The sequence below is a fragment of the Typopeltis vanoorti genome, chromosome 22, assembly GCF_054136105.1.
Source record: "Typopeltis vanoorti isolate ZY-2024b chromosome 22, IOZ_Tvanoo_1.0, whole genome shotgun sequence".
Lineage (NCBI taxonomy): Eukaryota > Metazoa > Arthropoda > Arachnida > Uropygi > Thelyphonidae > Typopeltis > Typopeltis vanoorti.
Genome location: NC_143570.1, coordinates 59,264,736 through 59,292,500, shown reverse-complemented (window position 1 = coordinate 59,292,500; position 27,765 = coordinate 59,264,736). Strand labels below are relative to the sequence as shown.

At 34.8% G+C, this 27,765-nt stretch overlaps 1 protein-coding gene across 1 annotated transcript in view; it reads left to right on the top strand.

Annotated features, from left to right (window-relative positions):
- LOC150094441 (adenylate cyclase type 1-like) overlaps positions 1 to 27,765 on the top strand; it is a 619,545-nt gene that overhangs the window by 236,151 nt on the left and 355,629 nt on the right. The window contains exons 4-5 of the mRNA XM_090412469.1: positions 4,849 to 4,960; positions 22,865 to 22,992. Of these exons, the coding sequence (XP_090268595.1) occupies positions 4,849 to 4,960; positions 22,865 to 22,992 (240 nt within the window). The remainder of the gene's footprint in view (positions 1 to 4,848; positions 4,961 to 22,864; positions 22,993 to 27,765) is intronic.

Here is a 27,765-nt window from a genome sequence, read left to right as displayed (position 1 = left end):
GACATAAAAATACATGCCATATGGCTGTAGTTTAAAGTTATAAACGTGGCATACGAGGGCCAACTGTAAATCAGATCATACCAAACTTGTCAGAATATGATTAATATTTATCAGTGATATTATAAATTTTATTTCTGTTTCGCATAATAATTAAAACAGACAGGTGTTACATACTTTTTATCATTCTAAGTATATACAGCGATATTTTATTTTTCTTGGCAATGATAAATTCAATATTTTATTTTTATTATACCATACCGTTATTTTCAGAATATTTTCATTTTGTAAAAGGAGTTGTACAGGAAAATTTTAGTCAGTTTTCTAATTTCAGTTTCATCATAATTTCACCTTCTGTTTCAAATCCTCAAAATTTTCCCAAAATTAGTGAGACATTCTTTCTTCAAAACCATAAATTTAGCAGGAGCCTATAAATATTTTGGTGAAGACATTAATCCAAGACGAATCTTTTAGAGAAGGGAGTATTGGCTTTTAGACTAATAGCGTTTGAGAGAATAAAGTATTGATAAAATAAACTAAAAGCGAAAGTACTTAAAACTATGAAGGCAATAGAATTTATAGATGTGTATTCCATTATTTGATCTTTCGTAACGAACAATCTTGCTTTCTTTCTGTTATTGATGTTAAAAAAATAACAAGTTTAATGGGGATATTAATGAGATATGACGAAAACAAAAAGAAGTACGTAAACATTTTTAAACGTTTATGTACTTCTTTCTTTTTCTTCTGGACTTTTGGACTGTAGAAGCAGAACGTGCTTGCCTGGTTTAATTTTAGGAATGAAGCTGTAATTATGGTAATGAAGTTACTGTAAACTTAAACAGGCTTTTACCTTTTTTTTTGTTAAAATCTCAATACATTGGCACTGTGACCAAGTTGAAAGTAAAGTAAAGAAAGGAGATACAATTGCCAGCCTGACTGACTGAGTGGTTAGCGTACCCAACAGGCTGCAGGTTCGAATCCCGCCGTGGCCATGGATATTTGTGATTGTCTTTAGGTGGAAGATAAATTTCTACATCCGGTGTGAGACCAATAGTCTTATTGGAGGCCCGGAGTGCCTTGAAAAAGTTACATGTTTGGTCTCCGGAACAGAATTTCTGAGTATATAAAAAAATAAATTAAAAATATGCAAAATTGACAAAATAGAGAAAAAAATATCCTTAGCCCATCTACGGTACAAAATCTGCCATAAGTCTGAAAATAATCTTTCTTGGGTAAGAGAAGCATAAAAAATTGAATATGTTTAAGTTATAATATAATTTTAGAGAATACATGTGCACGAAAACCTTTGAAGGGTTAAAAGGATACAGGGAAGAGAAGAATAGTTATTATTCTTTTTAAGTACGCCCTCCTTCGGGGAGAGGCATACTTAAATCGCATATGAATTATTAATTATAATGAGGAACGATAAGGAGTACTAAACTTGAACAACATGACAGGAGAGCTATGCGTTAGCTAAGCTGGGTTATAATAACAATAAAGGAGTAAAATATGTCGATTTGAATGACATTTATTCTCCGTAATTTTGTCTCCTAACAATATTAGCTGATTTAAGTTGTTAATTTTTAGATATTGTTAATTACATTTTAGCATGAATTTATTTTAATAATAATAATAATAATTATTATTATTATTATTATTATTATTAAGCGGCATCGAACCCCATACGACACACTGGCTCATCCTAATAGGAGACATTAACATAAATACTCTTGACCATGCTTCTTCAACCACTAACACATATCTTGATATACTGTCAGTACAACATAAACCCTACCATTAACTCTCCAACAAGAGAAGAAATACTCAATACCTCACTAACACAATCACCCATTGATCATATCAACATACAGGCTCCCATCCATACATATACATCATCAGTAATTAATGTCAAAATTGCCGATCACTACTTTGTCTCAACTTCGTTTTATTACGTTACCTACCCCTCCCACCGCCACAAAAGTCGGTCATACTAAAGAGTATTGTCGATAGCCAAGTAAAAAATACAGACTGGAATTGCCTACTTAAAATAAACGATCCTGTAACATTATACGAGAATTTTCAACTAAAGTTCACAGAAATATACAAAAAAGCAACAAAGCCTACACAAACGAGGCGACAAACAGACAACAATCCATGGGATAAATGACGACATACTAAATAGTATTACTGTAAAAGAAAATCTATAGAAAAAACTCAAAACGTCATCCAGTAACACACATTTACAAACCTTATACAAAAACACAAGAAATCAACTAACAACAAAAATTCGTAGGGCAAAAAACGCTACTACTTCCAAAAATTCATGGAATACAACGATAATATGAAGCAATCATGGGCTACACTCAACAAATTAGTAACTCGAAAAAAGAACTTCAGCACAAGATTTTATTGCAGACAGCTTCGGTCAGGACACAAACCAAGAGGAACTAGCAGACTCATTCAACCATGCCTTCACAAACAATATCACACAACTAAAAAAAAAATTATTTTAGTTATTATTATTATTCAAAATTAGTTAAATTGTTAAGTTTAAAATATGAAAGCACAATTCATATTTCTCATAGAATTACAATCAAAAGTAAGTTTTGAACTTTTTAATTATGAATGGAACACTAAGCAGGTTTTACTTTAAAATTGCTTAAATTAGCCGTTTTTTTCTGTCTGCAATATATTTTTAATTCAGTTTTACATTAAAAATGTTTAGAAAACTCATTCTAGTGAATTGCAATTATGTGATATCTTAATTATTGCATGGTCTGCGATCTTCAAACTCTCTTTATAGTAACTGACTTCTGTATTAGAAGTCCTCTGTCCTACAAACCAATATTCTAAGTCGATATTCTGCGAGCTCACTGAAGATTGTTATAAGGCTTTTTAACGAATAAACAGTCGAATCTAGGCGATCCGCAATGAGTTGTTGCGATATTTTTACCCTGAAGTAAAATATCTTTGAAAGAAGAAAATATTCAAATAAAAATTAAACACCACCCTGATTTTTTTTTATTTTATTGTTTTTTTTTTTTACCAAGCTGATCACATCAACTCAAACAATTTGCTGATATTTTCATAGAAAGTGTTTTCAGGAGTTAAAGGTACGATGTTGACATGCTGCGAGGTTTATTAAAGGTTGAACAACACTGCTAAAGCAATTAGGACAGATAATTTAATCACAGTGGATGGATAATTCCGTTATCCATCCACAGACTGCAGTCCTATTGCTAGGACTGCAGTCTTCAGAAGTCAGGATGTACCTCCTCCTTGAATGTATAATATAGAAATATGCACAGGCTATCCATCACTACAGCCTACGAGCTCATCTGGTTTGGAAGCAGTTCACGATAACAGTTCCCTTTACAAAATACTTCTCAACTGATTAAAAATAGAAAAGGGCGGAAGTGATGGGATAAACCAGCTATAATTATTTCTCTTCCAGTTGATGCAAAAATATCCCGGTATCATACATTTTCTTACTATTAAACAGCACATGTCAAGTATTTTAAGTGAATATATTAACTATTTTTATTTAATCAAAGAGCATTTATTTTTTCACCGCTTTGCTAGATTTAAAAATGTAAATAGAGTAGCTTATCATACTAATCAGTATTCAGATATCAATCGAATAAAAGCAGTTTTAAATTTTCATTTAAAAAATAGAAAACAGATGAATTTTAAAAACTTATCAGCATTAGCAAACATTGTCTTTTGAGTTTATCCTACAAGGAAAAAAAACGGGGAAATATAAAAGAGGAATAATTAGAAATATAAGCAGTTAATTCATTGTCTTAAAGGTTTAGATGGAGGACAATTTTCTACCAATACGCTCTTATTCATTTGCTATATATATATCTAAATATAAAAAAGTCCGACAGTTTTCTAAACCATTTTAAATTTGTAGATGAAGTAATTTCCGGATTACTGTACCGTCATAAGTAAAAGTTTTTTGGGTTTTTTTTATGAAAGACTCATGAAGTGACATCTGAATTCAAAAATTTTGTCTCAAAAACGTATAAGTTGAATTGTCTAACATCATATTAAATACTGAAAAGTCAGGTAAATGATCTTTAGTTCCTCGTATATACTAACCATATTTAAGCGACTCAATGTTTTGTGTTATTGTGTAAATGCATTTTAAAATGTAATATTGTTATAAATACATAATAAACGGTGAAGTTGTAGAGATTATATTTAAGTTAACATAGAAATGCCAAGCTTATCTCATCCTGTCCTTAACAGATTAGGTTCAATGACATGTCATGAAATAACTTGGCTTCAAATAAAGGTAATTACTGTCATGAGATGACAGTCAATTATATTTACACAGTCTGCTGTGTTGTGTGTGTCAGATGACTGATTAAACTGATGAACAAACCAGAAAACACATGCAGTGGATTTGACGGCTTTAAATGATTGAAACCTCTGGTTACCAGAATGAAGAATAAAGAACTTTCTCTACATGGAATTCGAACGAACGTCGGTCTTTCCAGATAAATGTACTTCATCGATACCATCTATGCTATGGAAGCTCCTACAATTAATATAAAAATGTCTTTATCGTCTAATATGTAAAACGAAAAAAAAATGAACATAAGTCATGCCTACGAAGAGGGCCGAAAAACGTATCTCTCTCTCTCTCTCTCCAGAAATTAGGAACGGATTAAGAATGTAAAAGCTGCTTATAAAGTTTCCAGTTCTGAAATTTTTTTATTAATCAGCCATTATGATTTTAGAAGACTGTAAATAAAATGCAATATGACTTGTCTAACTCAGCTTTTTTATTTTATTTATTTTTTTTTTTTTTTATGTGTTTGTTTATTTATTTATTTTTAGCATTCTCTTCGCTGACATTGTCGGATTTACCGTTCTCGCTTCCCAGTGTACAGCTCAGGAGTTGGTGAGACTACTCAATGAACTCTTTGGGAGATTTGACCAACTTTCAAGTGTAAGTATTTCGTCTTCGTTTGGTTTTAATTTACTTATTTATTTATTATTTATTTATTTTGAGAGAAAGGATGGAGGAACTTTTCTATTATTCAGTGCAAATTTTAGTGTGTTCTGCTTTGAGATGCTAAGAGATGGCCATAACAGCAAAATGTTAATTCATTAATAATTCAAATTAATTAATGGATATATTAATAATGTTGCTGAACTGCACGTAATATAGCTTAATATACGTTAATTAATATAGTATAATATTGACGAATTATACATCTGGCTCCACAAACTCGAAATTCAATGTGTAAGTTTCTTTTTTTGCTTCATACAGAGCTATTCTTACAGAATTCACGCACTATTTTGTTTCTACAGTAAGACCTAAGTCGCATCATTCTTTAAATAAAAGATGCTGGCTGGCATTTTCTTGACAAACTTACGAAGGTCATGGAGAATCCAAATATATCCCAAATAATTAATGTCGGTAATTCCATATCTCTGAGCAACATGAAAAATGCTAGTAATGGCAGTGCCGTTCCTTACAAAATAAATATAGTATTTGCGTCAACCCCAGCAAAAGGTCTCTTATATAACAGATTACTCGCCAAATTACCTGTGGATGACGTCCAGCTTTAATTCGTAAATTACGTTGCTTAGGAGATACTCTTTTTTAATTTTGACATGCACGGATGTGCCAGGAATATATTTTGCAGCTAAATGAATCCCCATCCCATTCATGAGTCGTCTCCTATCTAGGAGGTTACTACGGGCGTAACGACATGTGCTGAGGATCAATCTCTTCCACATATTGTTGCAAGTATTCATTGCTGTGGATCCGTGTGTGTTTACCGGGCCAGTTTGCCTGTTCTGAGACACGAAAACCCGAGTTTCCTGGTGGAAAAAATCCTCTACCTCCGTATGATATACCTCCGCTAACTCACCTTTAGTCACATCACAGACGGGAATCGAACCCAGTTCTTTCCGACTGGCTTCGTCTATACCGACTGAGCTACGGAGGAATGCACTGCTATAAAAATAATTACGATAAGTAAAATACACAGACTAAAAATAAATTAGAATCAAACAGAGTAATTTACCTGCCTAACTTTGCTACTCGCATCCGTGCATTTCTTAATAATGTGCATGATAATGTTTTCATGCACATTATTTCTTAATAATGAACTATGATGTCACTGAACATTGATAGTTAATTGTCAAAAAATACGTAAAGCTAACCTGATTCAGTCAGGGGAGGCAGGGTATCTTCTTCGAAAAAGTAACTTCAATTTTTCATTCAGCAGGAAACTCAAATGACACATATAAGAGATTGTGCACGCACGTACAACTCGAGTAAAATAGCAAAGCAATGTTTCTATGTTAACTTTCTTAGGAAATAGTGTACAACAGCTAGCTTAATAATTATGCTTTCTGAAAAACTATACTAGTAATTGTTGACAATGTCACAATAACAATGTTGACAATCTCATGAATCGTAGCATTTAATAAGAGATACTGGAGAAATGTTAGGAAATTAATGGACTTGAGAAAACTCATCTTTTAAATTTTAAAATTGTTGCTGTTTCAGATTTGATTGCAAAAGAGATGCTGGATAAATAAGGAGTCTCCTTAAATATCAAATAGGAGAGGACAGTGAAGTTGGTTGGCACGTGTATCTGGGATTGGTTGACATAGCTTATTCCCAGGATGTTATTGTTTTCCCTTTTTGTTTCTTTTTTCGTGGTAATTCTTTACAAGAACGGCAGACAATTGTCTTAATTTCACGCTGTCATCCTAGTCGTGCGGAAGCTGTCCACCTTTAACCCTGCGGAGGTCGCCGGCGAAAAAATTGCAGCGTTGGTCGCGTGTATCTGAGAGATACATTCATTACTAGTTTGTGCTAAAATGCGATAAAACTTTAAAAAAAAAACACTGCAAATATAATACATAATGGCTTATTTATTTTCAGTTACAATCTAGAAATTATTGAACAAAGAAACAAAGCAAAAAACAAGTAAAACAATACTATACTGACATCGGAGTTCGCGGTATCTCTCAGATACAATTTACTATCAAATATCACTTTCGTATTCGACTCTGTCATTATCATCATCGGACTTGAGTAACAAAATCACTGAATCTCTTCAACATCTTATAGATTATCCAATCGATATATTCTTCCAGCCATTTTCAACGGTAAATTAAAAAAAAAAAAAACACTAAACCCATACTATACTGACATCGGAGGTCGCGGTATCTCTCAGATACAATTTACTAGGAATTATCATAAAGCTTTACATAACACGTGTTAAACCAAAACTGACCGCATAAACAGTGTGAAATATCACTCGTAATATATGCATGCGCAGCTACTCATGACTTCCAAGCTATACACTGGATATGTGCAAGAATATTTATATTAAACAATTTGTTCGTATCTGTCAGATCAGCCGCGACCTCCGCAAGGTTACTACTTGCCTGATAAATTTTTGGGTGTGTGGTTCATAATTCTTTCTTAGTTTTGAATGTCATCCTTCCGTCTCTCTCTCTCGCTCCCTTTAATTATGCTTTTTCATATTTATATTCCTAAATACTGAATATTATCGGACACAAAGTAATTCATAACTAATCTATATTTGATACAGGAATACACCGAATGTCCATCTTCTTCATTTATCTTAAACTCTTTAAAAATTTTTTGAAATCAAAAATACGCAATCGATTGTAGATAAAACAAATAGAAAATCTCTTTTATAGAACGTAAAAAGGAAGATATAAAAAGTTCATCGCTTACATTAAAAAATGCAATTATTTCTGAAGAATAAATTATTCTCGTGCTGTTGCTTTTGTAAGAAACAGTAGTATGAACTCTGAATTCCCTCCCCCCCACTCTCTCCCAACATCATGATCCAAATAGCATTGATTCTTTTATCTTTATCCGTTTATATTATAATATTAGTAAATATGAATTACTGTATATTGTACTTTAAAGTGAGCCTGATCTCAGTTGAGGTATTTACGATGAATAAAGTTTAAAGAAAACAAAGTTTTTGAGATTCGCTCTCTCCATCTCTGTCTTAAACACATACAACTCTTCCTATCTTGTCACCAACGTACAGTAAATATGCACATCGTATTTGCATATATTAAAAGCAGATTGCATATATAATGAGTTCTTTCGCAGAAGCGGGAAAAAAACGCAAATTACCGTGGGTAAAGAAAAAAAGTCAACAGACATACAAAAAGAATTTCTCACTCGTTGAGTGTGTTTATAAATAAAATGTAAGAGCACTTTAGAGATTTTCGAAAATCCTGAATTGGCATATTTATGTGTTATGAGCAGAAGAAAAACTCGAATCATCGTTGGTGTCATATCTGCATATTTTATACTTTTTTGTTAGAATAAGTAGCAAGCTTGTAACTTGAATAAAATAACGCAGTGTATACTTTAAAATCTGTGGAGCCTTCGGGAGTCTATGCAATGCATTTTGCTGTGTGAGTGTTTTGAGATGTGCAGAACATTCACAAGAAAGAGCGTCAAACTCAAATCAGTGCAGCTTATTTTTAAATAGCAGATATTTGTAGGAAAAGGAAGTGAAATTCAGCATATTGCTTTTAAGGTTGAGAAATACCATGAATGTAATATTAAAGATCTCTCCTGACATATTGTATATATGCTTATTTTTAAATTGTTTTTGAATAAACTTTACTGCATGTAAATATAAGTTTTCATTTCAGAAGTTTTTTCATTTGGTTAGACTGTAAATTATATATTTAGTTTACTCTTTTATCCAAGTGTAAGCGAACAGAGTTTGCTCCTGAAGTACCTTCAGGACTGGGGAAACTCGTAGCAAAGGTGGACTGACTTCACATAACTTTCCTTAGTATCCCATAATGCAAAGCACATCTCCTTGCAGATATGTATAATGCTATGCATTATGGGAAGGGTCACTACCCAGACCGGTTTCGACCTTTATTGAGATCAGTGGGAGCCAGACACAGAGGTGATACCAAGGTTGAAGTAATGAAAATACTTCAGGTGCAAACTATGTTTTCTTACACTTGGATAAAGGATTAAACTAAATATGTAATTTATAAGTTTGCATTGTTAAACGTGCTAAACTAAAAACTGAACTGTATTTAAACATGGATTTCAACATAAAGGATTTAAACAGCACATTTCATAACACGTTATATTGCTTGGGACCAACACAAATTTTTTGCGATCTGTCACGTGATACAAGTGTGTGTGTGTGCGTGTGTGTGTGTGTAGTCAAATTTTACTGAATTAAATGAACAATAAAATCTGATTTTTTTTGTTATCTAATAATCGATTTGTCAGATCTTTTCTACCGATAGTTCGTATACTATATTTGAATTCATATGTGTGATGATCGATACTGGGAGCGGCCACAGACCACTCTTTGAGAAACATTAATTTAAAATACATAAATAGTTATCAAGATAAGTATTTATATTTTGTCAACATATACCATATTGTTTAGGTAATAATTATATATTTGAATGCCTGTTCGTGTCCATCTTTATGGATATACTGTAATAGTTAGAGAAAAGGGTGTAGAATTTATCAATGTCATTTTAATCTGCCTATCTACTGATACTGAAATTAAAACATTATTAATGCTGAGATAAATTTCATCGCCCGATATGATATATACATATATAACTATGTTTATCATATCGGGGCTGATATGATAAACATATTTAATATATGCTTTATAACATATATTAATAAAAAAGAATAAAAACAATCTTTAGCCCATCAACGGTACTTATGACACTGGTTTATCACCTTTCGGGAGTAGTAACCATATAAATAAAATTACGTAATATATTATTCATATTCACTCTGTTAATTGTTCATTAATTCATTAATGTTATTCATTATTCCGTCTAGAACGTAGATTATTTCTTTCTGTGACTATTTATTTTATTTTTATTTTTTGTGAGTACAACAGTTTAAGTCTTATTTTTCCCTTGTTCAGTATCCCCAGACCTGGGTTCGATTCCCGTCAGTGACATGAGGAACTTTTATCTGGTCTCTTTCGACTAAAGGTTAGTTAGCCTGTCTCATATGGAGGTGGGTTTTTTTTTTTAACCCGGAAACTCGGGTTTTTCGTTCCCCAGAACAGGCAAATCGGTCCCGTGAACACACATAGATTACAGTCACGAATATGTCCCAGCCATATGCCGGTCCTGAGCCCGGATAAAATTGGGGAGTTTGGGAAAGCAATGGTGAACTACCCTGTAAAAATCTCACTAGAAATACTTTGTGGACAATGCCTAATTTTTAATTAGGCATTGTTCACAAAGTGTAATTTTTATGGTTAATGTAGTAAAATTTCTTTCCAGCCATTTGTACGTACAATTGCGGAGATAATTTAAATATTTGAAAAGAAAACATATTATTTATGGTGTTACATTTTCCTGACTTTTACCCTCCCTCCACACGCACATAGTATTGCGTGAGGAGGGAGGACCTAAAAACGTGATCGTGTTCCTTTTATAGCTGAATATTATAACCATAATTACATGTGTAAGCGCACTTTTACACTATTAACTAATTAGAATTCTTTAGAATTAGTGCAGAGTTAAATAAATCCACGTGGCAAAGTGTGCAGAGACAACACAAAATTTCTGTTTAATAAATTTGAGAAATTAGGTGTAGATAAATATCATCGTCTGTTTTCATACGACCACCCTACTTATTAAATGCCTTAAGCGGCTTGAAAATTTTTATATTTGACGTGTAGAGCAGGATTTTAAAATTATTTAATATTTATCTCCACCAAGCTACTGATGCTTCACAGCCATTTATCTGGATGAGATTCCTATTAAAATAAAAAAAAAGCATAATTAAACATGAAAAAATGATATCTAAACCACGAAAAACTTAAAAATGTTTTTTGAAATACTAGTGAAATCCAGTGCATTCGATTTTTTTTTTTTTGGTTTATGGTTTCATATGCAATGAGTGAAGTTGTTTATTGCTTCTGTGAATAGATGCAAGTTGATCTTGCTCAGCAGTTCTTATTCTCAGTCATTAAATAAATTTTGAAACTGGTTTCGTCTAGATTTGCTCATTAAATTGAGACCGGTATAGAAGATTTTAGCACACCTGTTGTATCTGAAATCAAAAGTTCAAGTCTGCCAGGTAGCATCACAAAAATAGTCGAGAGTGCTCCGCGATCCTTTCTGAAAAGTCTCCGAAATCATCACACGGACTAGCAGTGAACTGGATCTGCCACAGTCCACAATATGGAAAGTTCTGTGAAATCTTATATCTGTCCCTATAAATTTAAATTGCTAAGGAACAATACACCAATGTGCTATGTTGTGAATTTTATTCGTGATGAATCGGCTTCGTAGATGAAACCTTTCAAAATTTATTTTAGACTAGATAAGAATATGAGACAGACCAGTGACTAGAGCCTTTACTCTCCAATCTGTAGACAGCGGGTTCAAATCCCATTGCGGCATGAATTATCTAATCCTTATCCCACCACGGACACTAATGCTCTAAGTTTATTTCCTTCCTGGGTGGGATTATCATACGGCATATGATATCTCCATGGAGTCTAGAGACTCATCGTAGGTACAAGAAAGACAAAAAAAAAAAAAAAAAGCAGACTTGAGTAAGAAAAGAATGCCAGCCCTCGCTTATCTCCATAGGATCAACGGATAATTTTATTAATTTTCTAAGATAAAGTAAATGAAATAAGCGGATACATCGCATTATATTAGATGTACCATAGGTTTTGAATTTGAAGTTCTCTTGCTACTGGCATGAGATTCCTTTCTGTATTCCGGTTGGTTTTTGTTATATCAATTTAATAAGCCTCTCAGAGCATTTGTTCTCACTTGTTTGACTGATTTACTTCTGCTAAGTTTGAGCTGTATAAGAGCTCTGTCATCTCCGTTTGAAAATCTGAAAGACTTACAAAATGTTCTTCGCTTTCTTGATGGAGTGCAAATAAAATGAAGAAGTGAATAGAAAAAACGTTTTGGATATTTTTTTTTTAAAGTTGAAATTTGAATGGACGGTTAAAGTACCACCATGTTAAAAAATTTTAAGGAAATTGATGTCAGTTCCGTCAAATAATACCAGACAGTATACGTTAAAAAATACGAAGTAGAAAGAGACTGCTTTCTAGTGTTATGGTTCACTTTCCTGCTCTCTTGTGCATTTTTCCTTGCCCATCTCATTCGAAATTAGTATAAAGATCGATATTTAAGCAGTAGTGGTAGTTATTCTCGAAGTTTCCCTTTAGTGTACCATTAAAACCATAAGTGAGATTGAGACGTAAAGGCAAAATGAAAGAGCATGTCCTGGATTCTCCAGCATTAACGCAGTTCGATAATAAGAAGCGATCCTTTAAACGATTCTGCGCATTTTACCAGTTCGCATGGATAATGATGAGTGCATAAATGCTAATCCAATTCCAAAAATTCAAGGGATTTGATTGCATCCATTTTCATAACTCGGATATCCTTAGTACATTAGTCTGAAAAGAAATATAAAAATGCCACAGATAGTGAGCAAAAATTTAATTTAGAATGGAGAATTAAGTTTTGTTTTCATTTCTGTGGGCCTGCTTCCGAATACGAGTGAAGCATGTATCTGAATACTGAAAATAATAGTTCAACCAGGTAAAATATCATTGAAACCGAAGAGATAATCATTTTCAGTAATTATGCAATTTCACTTATCTATTTATACAACCCCCAAAACAATCATAGTCTGTAATGGGACAAACAGAACGAATAGCAATGTGAACGTCAATAACTAAGGTTCATTTAGGAATATTATCAGATTTAGATAAGTATAAATAAAAATTCATTCAGTCGTTCATTTCGTATGGTGATTCAACGGCCATGAGCCCCCTTTTTTTATGGGGAGGTACGGCACCACCTCAATCCCCCCTATTTTTATCCTGGCTCGGGACCGGCATAGCTGACAATTCAGACCTATGGCTGGAGGGATTGTCTTAAATATTCCTGACTGTATCCGTGTGTGTTCACGGGGCCGGTTTGTCTGCTTGCGGGATGAAAAACCCCAGATAAACTGGAGAAAAAAAACCCTGCTGTCCACGTCCAAGACCGGTTAACTTGGCTATGGCCGAGGAAGATCCTTAAGCTCTTCACGTCGTCGACGGGAATCGAACCTAGGACACTCCTTCCCCAGGCATATGGTTGCGAAGCGCAAAGTCTCTAGGTTAACCGCCCGGACTAAATAAAAATGATTTTGATTAATGTTTATTATTATCATTAAAAGATGCAGTATGATATGATGCAATCTTAGTTATCCCGTACACAGAGAGAGAGAGAGAGAGAGAGAGAGAGAGAGAGAGATCTCGCTTTTCAACAGAGTAACTCCATTTCATCTATTATGTGGACTCCCGAGAGAATACATACTCGGCTGTAATTCGACGAACCTTGACTACGTACCACTTGACAGTATACTTGATAGCAAGATTATTCGCCAGATGAGCCTTCAAAACTCCCCAAGTGTTCGCATGAAGTTTACATTGAGGATATGTAAGAGGAATATTGAGTCACTACATCGCAGTATTTTCACTGCAAAGCTACGTTATATCAGAGTCATTCTGTTGCAGCAGTTTGTTAAGGAGCAGCTATTTTGTTGTAACACCAGTTTATCGCGAGTGATATTACCATGGTCTGCTGTATCGGAAGCCATGGTTTGCTCCACTGCGTATGTAGTTTCCTGATGCATGGAGAGAGAGAGATAAGAGATCGTGTTATTTCTTTATCAGCACATTGTACAAAATTGTTTTGTACAGTGTACTAATACTTCCTCTGAATTTCACAACATTGATGAGGAAATATTCAAGTGTTTATTGTTTAGAGAGAGAGAGAGAGTTACAAAAGCATCCAAAACTCTTATGAGATATATCATTTTAAACACAAAATTATTTTAGCATTAATCACGTTAGCACTTGTTTATATGTTAAATTTTGTGTCTATTTTTAGCTCACTCGCTGAAAAAATTATCGGTTCCGTATTTTGTATTTTGTGTACAGTAGGCACCACTTAATGTAATCGCATTTGGTCTACGAAATTTGATAATTTTAAGAGGTTGATAACGGAAATTCTATAATGTGAGTTTATATACACTGCTTGGAAAGACGTTAATGGAGAACATAGTGCGAGGAACAAACAGCCATGGCGCCCCCTCCTTAATAAGATGTAGGACCTCCTTTCGCTGCGATGACTGCAGCATCGCAGCGAAATCCTACGGGACATACATTCCACGTCCGCGCGATTAGTCTAGTGGCTTTGCGCTTCGCAACCATATGCCTGGGGAAGGAGTGTCCTAGGGTTGATTCCCGTCGGCTAAGGGAGGAGCTTAAGGATTTTGCTCAGCCATAGCCAAGTTAGCTGGTCTTGGGTGTGGACAGCAAGGTTTTTCTCCAATGTTTAGGGTTTTTCATTCCGCAAACAGGCAAACCGGCCAGTGAACACACACGGATACACCCAAGAATACCTAAGACGATTCCTCCGACCATAGGTCTGAATTGTCAACTATGCCGGTCCCGAGCCAGGATAAAAATAGGGGGATTGAGATGGTGTCGTACCCCTCCCCGTAAAAGGGCTCATCCGTTGAATCACCATACGAAATAAATAAAATATATTCTACAAGCGTACGATAACGAAAAATGAGAAATTTGGACCATTATTCCTGGGTAGTATGTAATGACGTTTTGAAGTGTTGTGAGGCAGAAGTTCATTGAACTCATCCTACTCTCCATTTCATCCCATAGATGTTCAGTAGGGTTGAGATCAGGGTTCTGTGGGGGGCCAGTGAAGTGTGCTGACTTCGTGTCCACAAACCGCGCAGTTACAGCAGCAACCTTATCACACAGTGCATTGTCTTGCTGAAAGAGACAATGGTCAGTTCCGTAGAAACACCACAAAGTACGAAGCACTGCATTGTCCAGAATGTTCAGATACCTTTCAGTGTTCATGGTCACAAACAAAACAAAGGTCCAAGACCAAACCAGGACAAACAGGCCCATATAATCAACCAGCACCTCCGAATTTCATAGTTGGGATTACGCACGCTAGTAAGAGACATTCACTCGATCAGGGCCTCTGAGAGGGATGGGGTGCAGGGGGTACATCCGTACCTAAGCCTGGAGTCAAAAAGGGGGACCTGGGAGTCATAAAAACAATTACTAATGGAGAAGGTAAGGGGGCCCAAAATGAACTTGGTGCTCATTGATAAAATTCCTCTCATGGGGCCTGTACCCTATTTCCACCACACTCACACCTGTCTCTGCTCAGTAGAGGATGTAGCGTAATTCTTCGCCCCATAACCTAGCTTCCAAACTTACACGTCCCTCTGTACACCTCTTTGCACCACTGAATCGACACTTCATGTTGGTTCGAGTAATGTGGGGCTTGCATATTGAGGTCCTACCATGGAAACCCATGTTGTGGGCCTCGGTTCTGAATGTGTTTGTGCAGATCTGTGTTCCAGTTAATTTCCATTACTCCGCATTCACCGTGTCGGCCCAAGAATGGCGGTTTTTGCAAAGGCACCAATGATCACCTTCGTCGAGTGTGGTGGGTTATCCACTGCGATGAGCACTTGCAGTTGACTTCCTACATTTCCATCTCAGTGTGGTAACACTGATCGTTTGTCTCGGATGGCCAAGTTTGTCAATAATTTGCCGAACACATAGACCTGCAGCATGACATCCTATTACAACACCTCTTTCAAACTCCGTCAGTGCTTTTCTCACAGCCATTTCACCCGAACACAGTTGCACTGAGTTTCACTGAGTTGCACTGGAAAGGTGCATCGTTACATGGCATGATGCACCGTTCCCGTGGAAATGTCCATTGCCGCTCAACTGGCGCATCCAAAATCAACGGTAAAGTGATTAACAAATGGAGGCATACTGTACGAAAAGAATCCATTTACTGGGTTTCCACTGAAGAGCATCGGCACATAAGCCAAATCAAACAGCGAAAAGGCGGATCGTCTGGCCTGGTACAACGTATGAACTGGATAATTGACCAGTGCAAAACGGTACTCTGGAGGGTTGAATCAAGGTTCACCTGTTTCCGGTCTGATGGTAGGGTGTGGGTTTTATGGAACAGACCCGTGTTACTATGAAGACGACAATGCCCCAATACGCAAAGCTGCAGCTGTTATGGAATGGCATGAAGTGGGTGTTAAACAATTGCAATGACCTGAGAGTCCTGACCTCAACCTATCGAATACCTGTGGGACGAATTGGAGCGGCGATTGAGGTCCAGGGCATCACATCCTCGATTTGTCGCTGAACTCAGTGCTGCTTTGATGGAGGAATGGAGACAAATTCCACCTGATGTTTGCCCCACATTAGTGTAAAGCCTCCTTCGAAGGGTGCAGCAGATGATCAAAACCAAAGATGAACATAACCGATATTAGGGTTCGCCTGCTGGTATCAATGGTAAATTGCTAAAGTGTGAGGACAATTTGTAATTGGTAAATCTTATTGGTAAATTGTGTATATCAACCGTACAGCAATAACAATGCTTCTACAAACCTCGGCAGATTAATATCTAAAAAAATTAATTGCATTGCTATTCGCAGCTTAATGGATCGCTTGGTAGTGCCTCTGATCAGGTTGTTTACTTGTACTAGAATTCAATCTCAGCAGGTAGTCACCTTTCGAATCCTGATTCGAAAGGTGACTATCTGGGTGAATATGCATCATCCAGTGGGAAATGTTCGGAAATCTACAAACAGCTCTATTACAGTTATATGGTTTTCATCATTATCAGGCATTTTACCGCAGAACAAACTTTTGTTGTCACTTTTGTGTCAAATTCGACCAAAATAAAAACACGTGATTTCGCTGGACGTTATATACAGTCCTTAAACATTAAAGTTAACTACCATTTCTTCAGGTAGAGAATTCTTGATTTAATCATGACAGCGCATTTTGTAAAATATTGTTTATCGCAACAACTGTAGAAATTTAATATAGTGGAATGTTATTTTTCACGCTTTTTAGCGTTACTCGGGAGACGCTATAGAGTTTGGCTCTATCGTTATTTATTACTGCTATAAACATTTACTTTTGAACATTCCTAGAAAAAGTTATTTCTTCATTTGCAGAATGAGTCATACGACTTCAGAGGATCCCGAGAAAAGCAATTTTGTAGTAGAGCTAACCATAAATAATTTCATTCATAGGTTATCAAAACAATTAAATCTAGACCCCTTTTTCAGGATACGTATTGTATGAATAATTTTGTTTTGCCTGTTTTTTCTATTAAAATCATTCAACTGAAAAGACAAATTTAAATACCAGATTCCATTAAATTCTAATAAGTCAGGGAGGAAATATTATTGCAATTTCGAATAGTTTTGTCCCCTAAAATAGTATAACGTTAGCGAAAAGAGAAAAATAAAATATTACATTATTTCACATTTCGTTATAATTCCGTTTTTGCCAAAAATAACAAAAAAAACCCCGAATCATAACAACAAAGAATATAATCTTCCTAGTTTAACGATGAAAATTTTTCTGCAATATATGTCATCAAATTACCATTTTACCATGTAGACATAGCAATGACTTATTGCCTCTTCTTATCAGTTTATTTAAATACAGTACACTTTAAAATTGATCACAGTTGAATTTTCGGTTGTGAATATTTCTTTCGTTCGAGAACTACTATTATAATTTATTTCATTTTTCCAATAAAAATATTCAAAGTGAATCTGAATATCTTTTTATGTAGATTTTGAGCTCCAAGTTTTATTACGTTCTGTTGAGCTAGCGGAGTCATTGCAATAAAGTTAACTCTTTTATACTTTTCTTCCTCTGTAAAACAAAAATTGGAATAACTCAGCAATTTTTTTTATGAATTTCAAATATCAAATTTCAATGAAATTCATTCATTCATCCATAATCTCAGGATAAGTTGAGTGTGGATAGATAAAAACCTGAAGTTAGAGAGTCTAATAAGCACTTTTTCCAAACATACCAAAAAGATACTGAATAAATTTCCGGAATATATTAACTGGAAAAAAAAAGAGTAAAAAAAATTAAAACCGCAGGAACTAAACGATATCGAAAAGCGAAAACTAATGCTAGAAGTGTTTCATCTGAATAACAGACAGCTTTTTAAAAGAGAAAATGAGGAAGGAACAGTCGAAAACTTTTACAGTCGAAAACAAAGAGTGCATTTTCGGTACGCGCGATGCGGATGATAACTCCTTAATAAGTTAATAAACAGTTTTTAAAATACTTGGTATTGCGCTGTGACAATCTGCTCTTATAGAGTGATAAATGCTATTAGAAAATGAGTGCTCTTCTTTAAATTTTAATTTAAAGAGAGTGAATTCGTTTAAAATTCATTCTCTTTAAATTTTTCAGACAATAAAACTGAAAAGATCCTATTAATATTGTAGAATTGTGTATGACAGCGACCTCTGCTATTTACTCTGTTTTAATTTTGTAAGTTAAACATAGTTGAAAATGGTCAAATGTGACATTGAGTGAAGTAAGGTTCTCAAAAGTGAATTGCATGATAGTAAGGATAATAGTGAATAATATAAGCACGTAAACACAAGAAAGATATTTAATTAGCCAAATATTTCGGTCTGAAAATTGCTGACCATCTTCAGTGGCACTACAAGAACAGTTTTAAAAAATACAAGGTGGAATACTAACAATAGATGATTTAAAAATAGAACAAGCCGCGTGATGTTATATCACTAAGTATTAAAGGGAATATTTTAAAGCAGAGATATGATTGAAATAAAGATATTAATTAATAATATTAAATAACAAAATTAATATGAATTAACGAGTTATCCTGATTAGACTTTCCCAGATTTTTGATATAGATATACAGTTATTCCGATTCAGCTTAGGTCGATGGAGTAATGCCTCTACGCTTTCTTTGAATAAACGTTCAAATTTATAGCGGGATCTATGTAAGAGGCAAGTTTTTGACCAAAGGATGTTGTGGTCAGTTTCAATCCGGTGCTGAGCCAATCCAGATTTTTCAGGTTTGTTGTGATGAATGGAGGATTGATGTTCTTGGATTCTTTTTTCAAGAGAGCGTCCAGTTTGTCCAAAATAGGAGAGATCACAGTTGCAGAGAATTTGATAAACTCCAGGAAGAGACATAGTTGAGCGTTTGTCTTCAGGAGAAGGAAAATGGGAAGGTAATTTGTTAATAGGTGAATACGTAGCTGTTAACTCATATTTCTTCAGAATTCTTGAGATAGGTTCTGAAATCCCGGATATGTATGGAATTGGAACTCGACGTATTGAATCTTTGTTGTTTAGTGGTGGATTATAAGAATCGAGAAGATGTTGAGTACTCTTTTCGGAAAAGCCATTGAGTTTCATGTGTTGTTGGATTGTAGAAAGTTCTTTCTGTAGAAAATTAGAAGTAGAACAATTAGTTTTGGCTCTTCTGATAAGACATTTTATGATTCCTGTTTTTTGACAAGGATGATGGGCTGATTCTTTAAGAATATACCGACCTGTGAACGTTGGTTTCCTGCAAACTGTAGTTGCAAGAATATTTGAAGAAGACCGGATGAGGAGAAATTCTAAAAAAGATAACTGGTTGTTTTTTTTCTATTTCCATTTCTTTATACGCTGATGTAATGAATTGATACTGTTTAAAAAAGAAGGTAAGGAGTCTTTGTTGTGAGGCCACATAGTAAAGATGTCATCTATATATCTTACCCAAAAGGATGGTTGAGGGAAAATAGATGAGAAGAGGACTTTTTCTAGATGTTCTAAATAAAAGTTGGCTAAAGCAGCAGAGAGAGGACTTCCCATGGCCGTTCCTTCTACTTGGCTGTAAAATTTGTTTTGACATAAGAAATATCTAGACTGTATTACAAAATCGAATAGTTTTATAATGTCAGCCAGGAATTTTAAAGTCTCCTTGAGAGGTATATTTGTATATAAAGATTCTATATCAAAGCTCACCATAAGATCTGTAGGTTGCAATGAGATATTTTTCAATTTTTCTAAGAAATCTGAGAGTTTTTAAGAAAGGAACTAGAGTTGCCTATGTGAGATTTCAATAATTTAGCTAGATATTTGGTTATACGGTAAGTAGGAGAATCAATACAATCTACTGTTGGACGAAGAGGAAAGTCAATCTTATGTATTTTAGGAAGACCATAAAATCTAGGAGGTCTTGCAAGTCTTTCAATTGTGTCTCTATGTAAACTGATGACTTCATCTAGGAAAGAATTTAATTTCTTTAGTTGTCTGTTGGTTGGATTTCTTGATATGTGGAGCAATCTCGAAGTAAAAGAGAAAGTTTTCTTCTGTAATTTGCAGAGTCCATAACTACTGTTGATTTCCCTTGTCAGCTTTGGTGATAATGAGGTGATTGTTTTTCTCATGGACTGTAAAGATTTCATTTCAGAAAGAGATATGTTGGAAGGAGGAGGAAGTTTGGCCTTAAGTAGAGAAGAAGCGACTTCTAGGCGAAGAGCATTAGCTTTATCACTAGTTAGATGATTGAGATTCGTCCGTTCCGTACTCCATCGTCCTAACCTGAATCGGAATGAATGTATATCTGTATCAAAAATCTGGGAAAGTCTAATCAGGATAACTCATTAATTCGTATTAATTTTATATTATTTAATATTATTAATTAATATCTTTATTTCAATCATGTCTCTTCTTAATAATATTCCCTTTAATACATAGTGATATAACATCACGCGGCTTGTTCTATTTTTAAATGATCTATTGTTAGTGTTCCACCTTGTATTTTTTAAAACTGTTTTTGTAGTGCCACTGAAGATGGTCTGCAATTTTCAGACCGAAATATTTGTCTAATTAAATATCTTTCTTGTGCTTACGTGCTTATATTATTCAATCTTTATGTCACAAGTATCCTTAAAATATCAAAGGATAATAGTGTAGCTCTTGTAATCCATGAGATTGTAGTACCGCGTGAAAAAGTATTGGACATATGCCCGTTAGGATTTGAACTGATCATCAGTTTTGAATGAGATTCTATTAAATGATAATGACTGCTCCTGTATATACCATACATTGGTCTATTTATTTAATTTGTATTTGATTGAAATTACTACGGCTCATATGTCGATAATTTTAGCATAATATTACACATCTTACAAAAATAATTCATTTAAAAACAGCCACCATAATTTAAAAATGCGGCGAATGCTCCTCTTTTCAAAGTAGAGTTTCCTCCTTATCAGAAGGATATTATGCCGAAGGACCATAATATACTTCTGATAACCTCGTTTATTTCCCCGAGCGGAAAACACTAACTGGTCTCCTAACATTAAGCTGTGGAAAGCAGCTTGGTTGAATGCCAAGTTCTGTTCACTTTGTCGAAACTCAGCATATGCAGCTCCGAAGAGTTAGCTCAACGGTTAGTTAGCTTACATGTACACAAGTTAACTGCTACCCTTCATGTGTTATGTTATGTATGTGTCTTCCTAATAAATATGAAAGAACACTCCACACTTTTCTCATGACTGAAAGTGTATTTATAGGCGGAATCAGCTAGATAGACCAGAAAACTGCGATCTTCTTGCAAGTCATCTCAGGCGTCCTATGATTTGGTTGGGATATCAGCTTAAATATAATTCAAGACATTGTTGGTTCATTCAGCATCATTGACTTGACGTACAATGCTTAGCAATTAAACGACAGTCGAAAGTTTTTGATTCAACCAAATTTCAATGCTAAGGTAAGAAGAGGACAGGAGAGTCGTGTATGTATCATTTAAAGAAAAGTATTGGTAAGGTGTTACAAGAAAACATCCTCAATATATATTTAAATTGAGGTGCTTGCAGCTATCTGAATAAAGCTGTATTAGCAAGTCATTTGCAAAATCTCTATAAACACATTTCAATCAAATAAACTAGTACAGCTGTGCTAGTTTTTATTATTTCTCATACTGGACGCAGTAGCATATTCTACTGCGAAAAAAGCTGCGTTGTATCCACAGCAGCAGCAGCATTTTACAGTCTGCTCGAGTAGGAACACGTAATTTGTTGGTACATCCAACAAATTGCAGCGAATCGCATTTTTCAAATTATGTAAAATTAATTTGGGTATCACCTTATGTGATGTAGTAAAAAGTTCTTTCCAGTTAAATGAAAATGCAAATACAACACCAATCATTTTGATTCATGATTTTGTTGAGCATGATTTCAGATTTACAAATCAGGAATCTTTTTTACACTTAAAATTCAGATCTGGTCTGGATGCTTCATCTAAACTCAAAGTGGGAGTATATTGAGTCACAGAGCAATTTTTTAATTTTTTTTTTCATTGCGAAAAGCTCTGCAATGGAAACTGATTCAAGAAAAAGTAAAGATCTCATTTTTCATCTCCAGCTGCCGCAAGTTCTTTGGAAGGCCTGTAACCCAACGATCACATTTGCCTTCGTGATCATCACGCCACACCCCCAATCGTCTCCAGGAGACGCATTGATGATGATGGATGACTGAAGGCGCTCTTCATTCAACAGCTGTGCTCCTGAACCTCTTACCCGATAACCCTCTCTCTCTCTCTCTCTTTTTCCTTTATATATGAGCACTGCGATGACTCGTGATACGATGGCACCCCCCCCCCCTACTCCTTGATGTGTCTTTTACTGAGTGACGCAAGCAACGAGGTTCAGTAAAAGGGGGAGGGAGTAGAGGCCAAGAGGTAAGGAAAGTTGGTCCTGGTTTTCTTGTTTTCGCGCGCTATTGCCTCTCTCTTTCTCGATTTCGCGCGCGTGTGTGCGTGCGTGTGTGTGTGTGCGTAAGAGAGCATTCATTGCTTGGAAACTGATTATTTTCAGCACTGTTTCAATAAATGAACGAATCCTAAATTTAAAAATATTTTTTTTTTCATATTTTCAGGATAACCATTGCCTTCGAATCAAAATTCTTGGGGACTGCTATTACTGTGTCAGTGGCCTTCCAGATCCTCGTTCTGATCACGCTCACTGTACAATTGAAATGGGACTCGACATGATCGATGCCATTGCGTAAGTCAACTCTGTTTAAAAAATAAAATATTTATATTATTTGTTTCGTTCCTGCTGGATTACTTACGTGCTTATAGTACTCATTATATCGAACATTAGCATACATTTAAATATTTTACTGTTTTTTATTTCTAATTATTTCCCTTACAAATTACTTCTTCACCAATTAATCTAATTAATTTCTCACATCCATTATCAATATTAGTTACCACTATCAGTCCCTTATTTTGGTATATAGCAGTTATCAGACTACGAAAGGGACCATTTTTGTTACTAATGTTAAAAATTTCAGGATTCTTAGTAGGGAAGATGGTTTTAAATGTTTATTTTCAAAAAAATTAAAAAATAATTTTCCGAATTCCTACGGCTCTCCTGGTTGATTTGAGACTTACTAAATTTCATCATAATAAAATGTTTTACCAAGAAAACCAGTAGTTACATCCTATATTGTGTAATAACTTTGATGTAATTCCTACCCACGACAGGTTGTAAAAACATGTGCACGTTAATATCGTGGGTGGACTAAATTATTTTTAATATTATTTATTTGTTTAATTTTTTTTAGTTATTCAGAAACTCTCCTCTAGAGGCCAAACATGGAACTTTTTCAAGCTACTTCAGTCCTCCATTAAAAGTGGAGGCTATTTCACATCGAGCGGTGAAATTCATCCCTCCAATGACAATTAGAAACATCTCTTTTCCCGCGGAGGGGGGGTTCGAACTCGTAGCTCGTAGTCTGGAAAAGGGATACGTTAACGACTCAACCAATCACGCTGGAGATGTATTCAAAAATGTGAAATACTATCGTATTTTGATTTTAGCATACGTATATAAAGTGAAGTGATATTTATCGCTGGTCCTTATAAGACTTCGAATAAGGGTTGCTTTGCTTTTTATTTTATAAAAAATAAGAAAAAAAGCATATTTTTCTGCCTTGGTGAAGAAAAGGCTACAGTTTCCTTAAATGTCTGTTTGAGGCATCAGGAAAGAATCCAGTCTTTTGCAGAAAAGTGAGGCTCATAGAATACATGTGGGTTTAATATTTCACCATGGCGAGTCCTGTTATAGGTGTGACTTCATTCCGAGTTTTGGCAATCTACTGCGTTGGTCAACATTGTATATCAAGGCATAATGTATTAGATAATCGAGAAACAGAGACCAAAATGGGAACTTTTACAAGGCAGTTCACACCTTCAGTAAGCAGGTGGTGGTAGTAGTAATCTTAAGCTGAAAGATGAAATTCATCTACCACCTTTAGTGACTTTCACGGACACATGCCCATAGTAAATGAAACCCACAGCCTGGTTGTTAGTTAGAAAGCGGAGTACTATTCGTTTAACCACGGAGAGTCCCAAATTAAATAATTTTCTCATACGTTTTAACAGAAACTCTTCCATTCAAAAAATAAATAGATAGATAAATAAAAAATAAAAATAAATAAAATAACTCTAATCTACGGTATCTCAGAATCATAAAGCCTTGACTTTCACAGCTTTGGGTTAATTTTGTTATCTCTTTTTGTGTATTTGTCCTTACAATATTAATTCACATTAATGATCTTAAATATCTGTAAAAACATCGATTGTTTATGTTCTTCCGAAGTGTTTCTATTGCTTAATTTACTAGAAAAATCAGTAGACAAATGTTTCCCTTGTTTTTGTTCCCGCTTCGTCATTCTAATATCTGATTCGCACTGAATATTAAATGTAATACTGCATCATCTAAACAAATCCCATATGCTTAAAAAGTGAACCGAGTCCTCAGGAAGCAGAATAGCTGAAATAGGAATATTTATAAACAAAATATATCAAATTACAATTTTGCCAGTTTATTCCCCAACTTCAGATCACTCAGATAAAGAAGGCGTGGAATTTTATGGCTAAATTGATGAATCCTTAAATTACAATAAAAAAATATAATTATCATTTCCGACTTAAATGGAAAAAAGAGAAAAGAATCGAGAAGAGAAGAGAAAAATTGCTAGAATTTACTGGAAAGAACAGACTCGTTATTATAAACTCATTCTTTAATAAAAAGGGACATCGTAAATGGACACGGGGAAGTCCTAATGGCCAGACCTTGGCAGAAGATGCAGAAGTTCTAGAAATAATTTAATTTCTTGATTTAGGTGAATTAGCTAAAGTGTCCAGGCAAATTGGGTCGAAGATAAATTTAAACAAAATAATAATAATAATGAATGACAGAAGAGATAAAAAGAAGGATACAACTAAGTTGGATAGTTTTGGCCGAAAATAAACGATATCCTTAAAGGTTGTTCATATTAGCTTGAAGAGGAAAGCTTAAGGCCAATCTATCTTAGATATAATTATACATGGCAGTGCCACCTGGAATTTAACTAAGGTATAGTTCACAAATTGAAAGTTATCCAGTGAAGAAAGAAAAGGAATATCTTGGTGTGTGTGTTGCTTAAAGACAGGATATCCATTTCATAAGATCAACAATAAGTATACAGTGCATTATTAAATATATTACGCATTCAAAATGGAGATGAGCTGGACACATTACAAATTTAATAATACAAGACGGGCTAAATTATTAACAGAATTAAGATATGTGAGATAAAGGGGAAGACATAAGAATAAGACATATTCTTATTCTTATGTGCTTATTCTTAAGAAGAAGACACAAATACAGGAATTTGGAGTGGTCTTCACGGATTAGTGTATCTAGTAAGAGCTACTAGATATAGTTAATGTATGTTTAGCTGTTCTTCGATTTCTAATGTGGTTTTTCGATGAATTACTTCATCTCTTATTAAAGAATTCAGACCGCTTTATTTCCTGTGTTTTTCTGTAGCACGTAACGTTGTACGCGCGAATTTTATTCCCTTGTAATTGTGGAACTTGAATAAAAATTGAAAGGTCTTGGTTGTTGCAAACATTTACCTAAGTTCCTGTTTTTACAACTACTTAATTTTATTGCACAGCTTTTATTATACCGCTTTCTTTCTAATAGACTTTTCGTGGTGGTGGTGACACTGGTTCGTAACAGCCACCATTAGAGGAGCGAAAGGTATATGTAGTAGTTTCGTAATATCATTTTATGATCGTCTAATGGTTAATTAGTCAAGACATTGATTTATGCGTTATTTATTATTTTTTTTTTTCATAACCGGCTTTCAGAGAGAGTGATGAAGAAATGATACGACACACGTAAACAAACAACAATAAGTATATTAACTTCGTTAAGTATACATAAACAATATATATCATAGGTTAGGTTTTCACGGCTATTGGACACGTTTCAAAAAATAACTTAATATGCCAAATGATAAAATATAAAATTACTAATTTATTTTTATAGACATTACTAGTTTCGTCTTTCTTGAAGACTTCACCCGGTGCATTACATAGAAGTGAATTCAGGGATACATAAAAACATTACTTGAACCATAGCAACTGTGTTGCTGTTCTCGTGCCCGAGGACGTGGTCTCTCGACCGCCATAGCTGAACAGCAGAGTAGTAACAATCAGAAATGTTGTAGCTGAGGTTGACATTAAAATGAACAAGGTTTAGTAGAATTTCTGTTGATTCCAAGATTTTTCTTTCTCAAGTTCATCATAGCATTTATATATGATTTCAGATCGCTCTCTCCCAATTTACTGAGTGTATCGTGGACTAGTCGTCGTCGGGATCAGAAAAATTAATAACATGACTGGGATAAAGCTGTGGCCCAGGTTCTGCTGTAGGGTGATATCTCCGAGATGTTTTACGATACAAAGCTCATTCGAATTCTCAGTTTATCCATAATATGGAGAATTGCAGCCACGTCAAAGACGGTACACACATGGATACTTCAAATTGTTATATTTAGGTTTTACTGGTCGAAGCCAGGATCGAAGCTTTGTTAAGGGGGTGAATAACTATTTATTTATATCTCCTACGTATTTGCATACGGTTATTTGTTCAAGTAGAGGCGTTCTCAATACACATTGAATTTTAAATTAGGAAAACCACCTGATATTCTTAAATAACAAGAATCTTCATCACTCTCTCTGTTACGAATATCTTATATTTCTTGAAGATTCTTGCCAACTTGTTGGAAATAGAGCTGATATACGGAACAGTAATATGATCTTTGGCATCATTTTATATATATATATATATATATATATATATATATATATACAGGGTGTTCGGGATAAATTTGACAGTTTCGTAAGGAAAAAGAAAATCTTCTTTGTATCTATTAAATTTAATGAATTGACAAAAAAACATTACAGGCAGAGTTAATTACAATACTATCAACAAGATTTACTCAAAATAACCACCATTAGCATCGATCACAGCTTCAATTCTGCTTCGGAACCTCGAACAAGCTGATGCTACAGTCTCCCTGGGAAGGGCCGCAAAAACTGTTTTAATTTTATCCATTAACTGGGCTTTCGTATTACTGGAAGTGCGATTGATGTCTTTTTCAACTGCGCCCCATACAAAATAATCCATGGGGTTAAGGTCTGGGGAGTTTGGAGGCCAAACATTTGGACTGGTGAAGTCGTAGAAATTTTCAGACAACCATTTTTGACTTTTCCCAGAGGTGTGGCAAGGGGCCGAATCCTGCTGCCATACATACGGCCTACCATTGGCTACCCTTGTTATCTAGGGCTTGACTACAGTTAGCAACTCCACGAACAAAGCCCGAATTCCAATGTCAGGGTTCTTCAACACCTGTTCCTGCAGATTTGCGAGGAATTCTGCTGTACGAACGCAATCAGATCGTCTGCTAGGGATCTTTCTTCTTGCTACATCCTC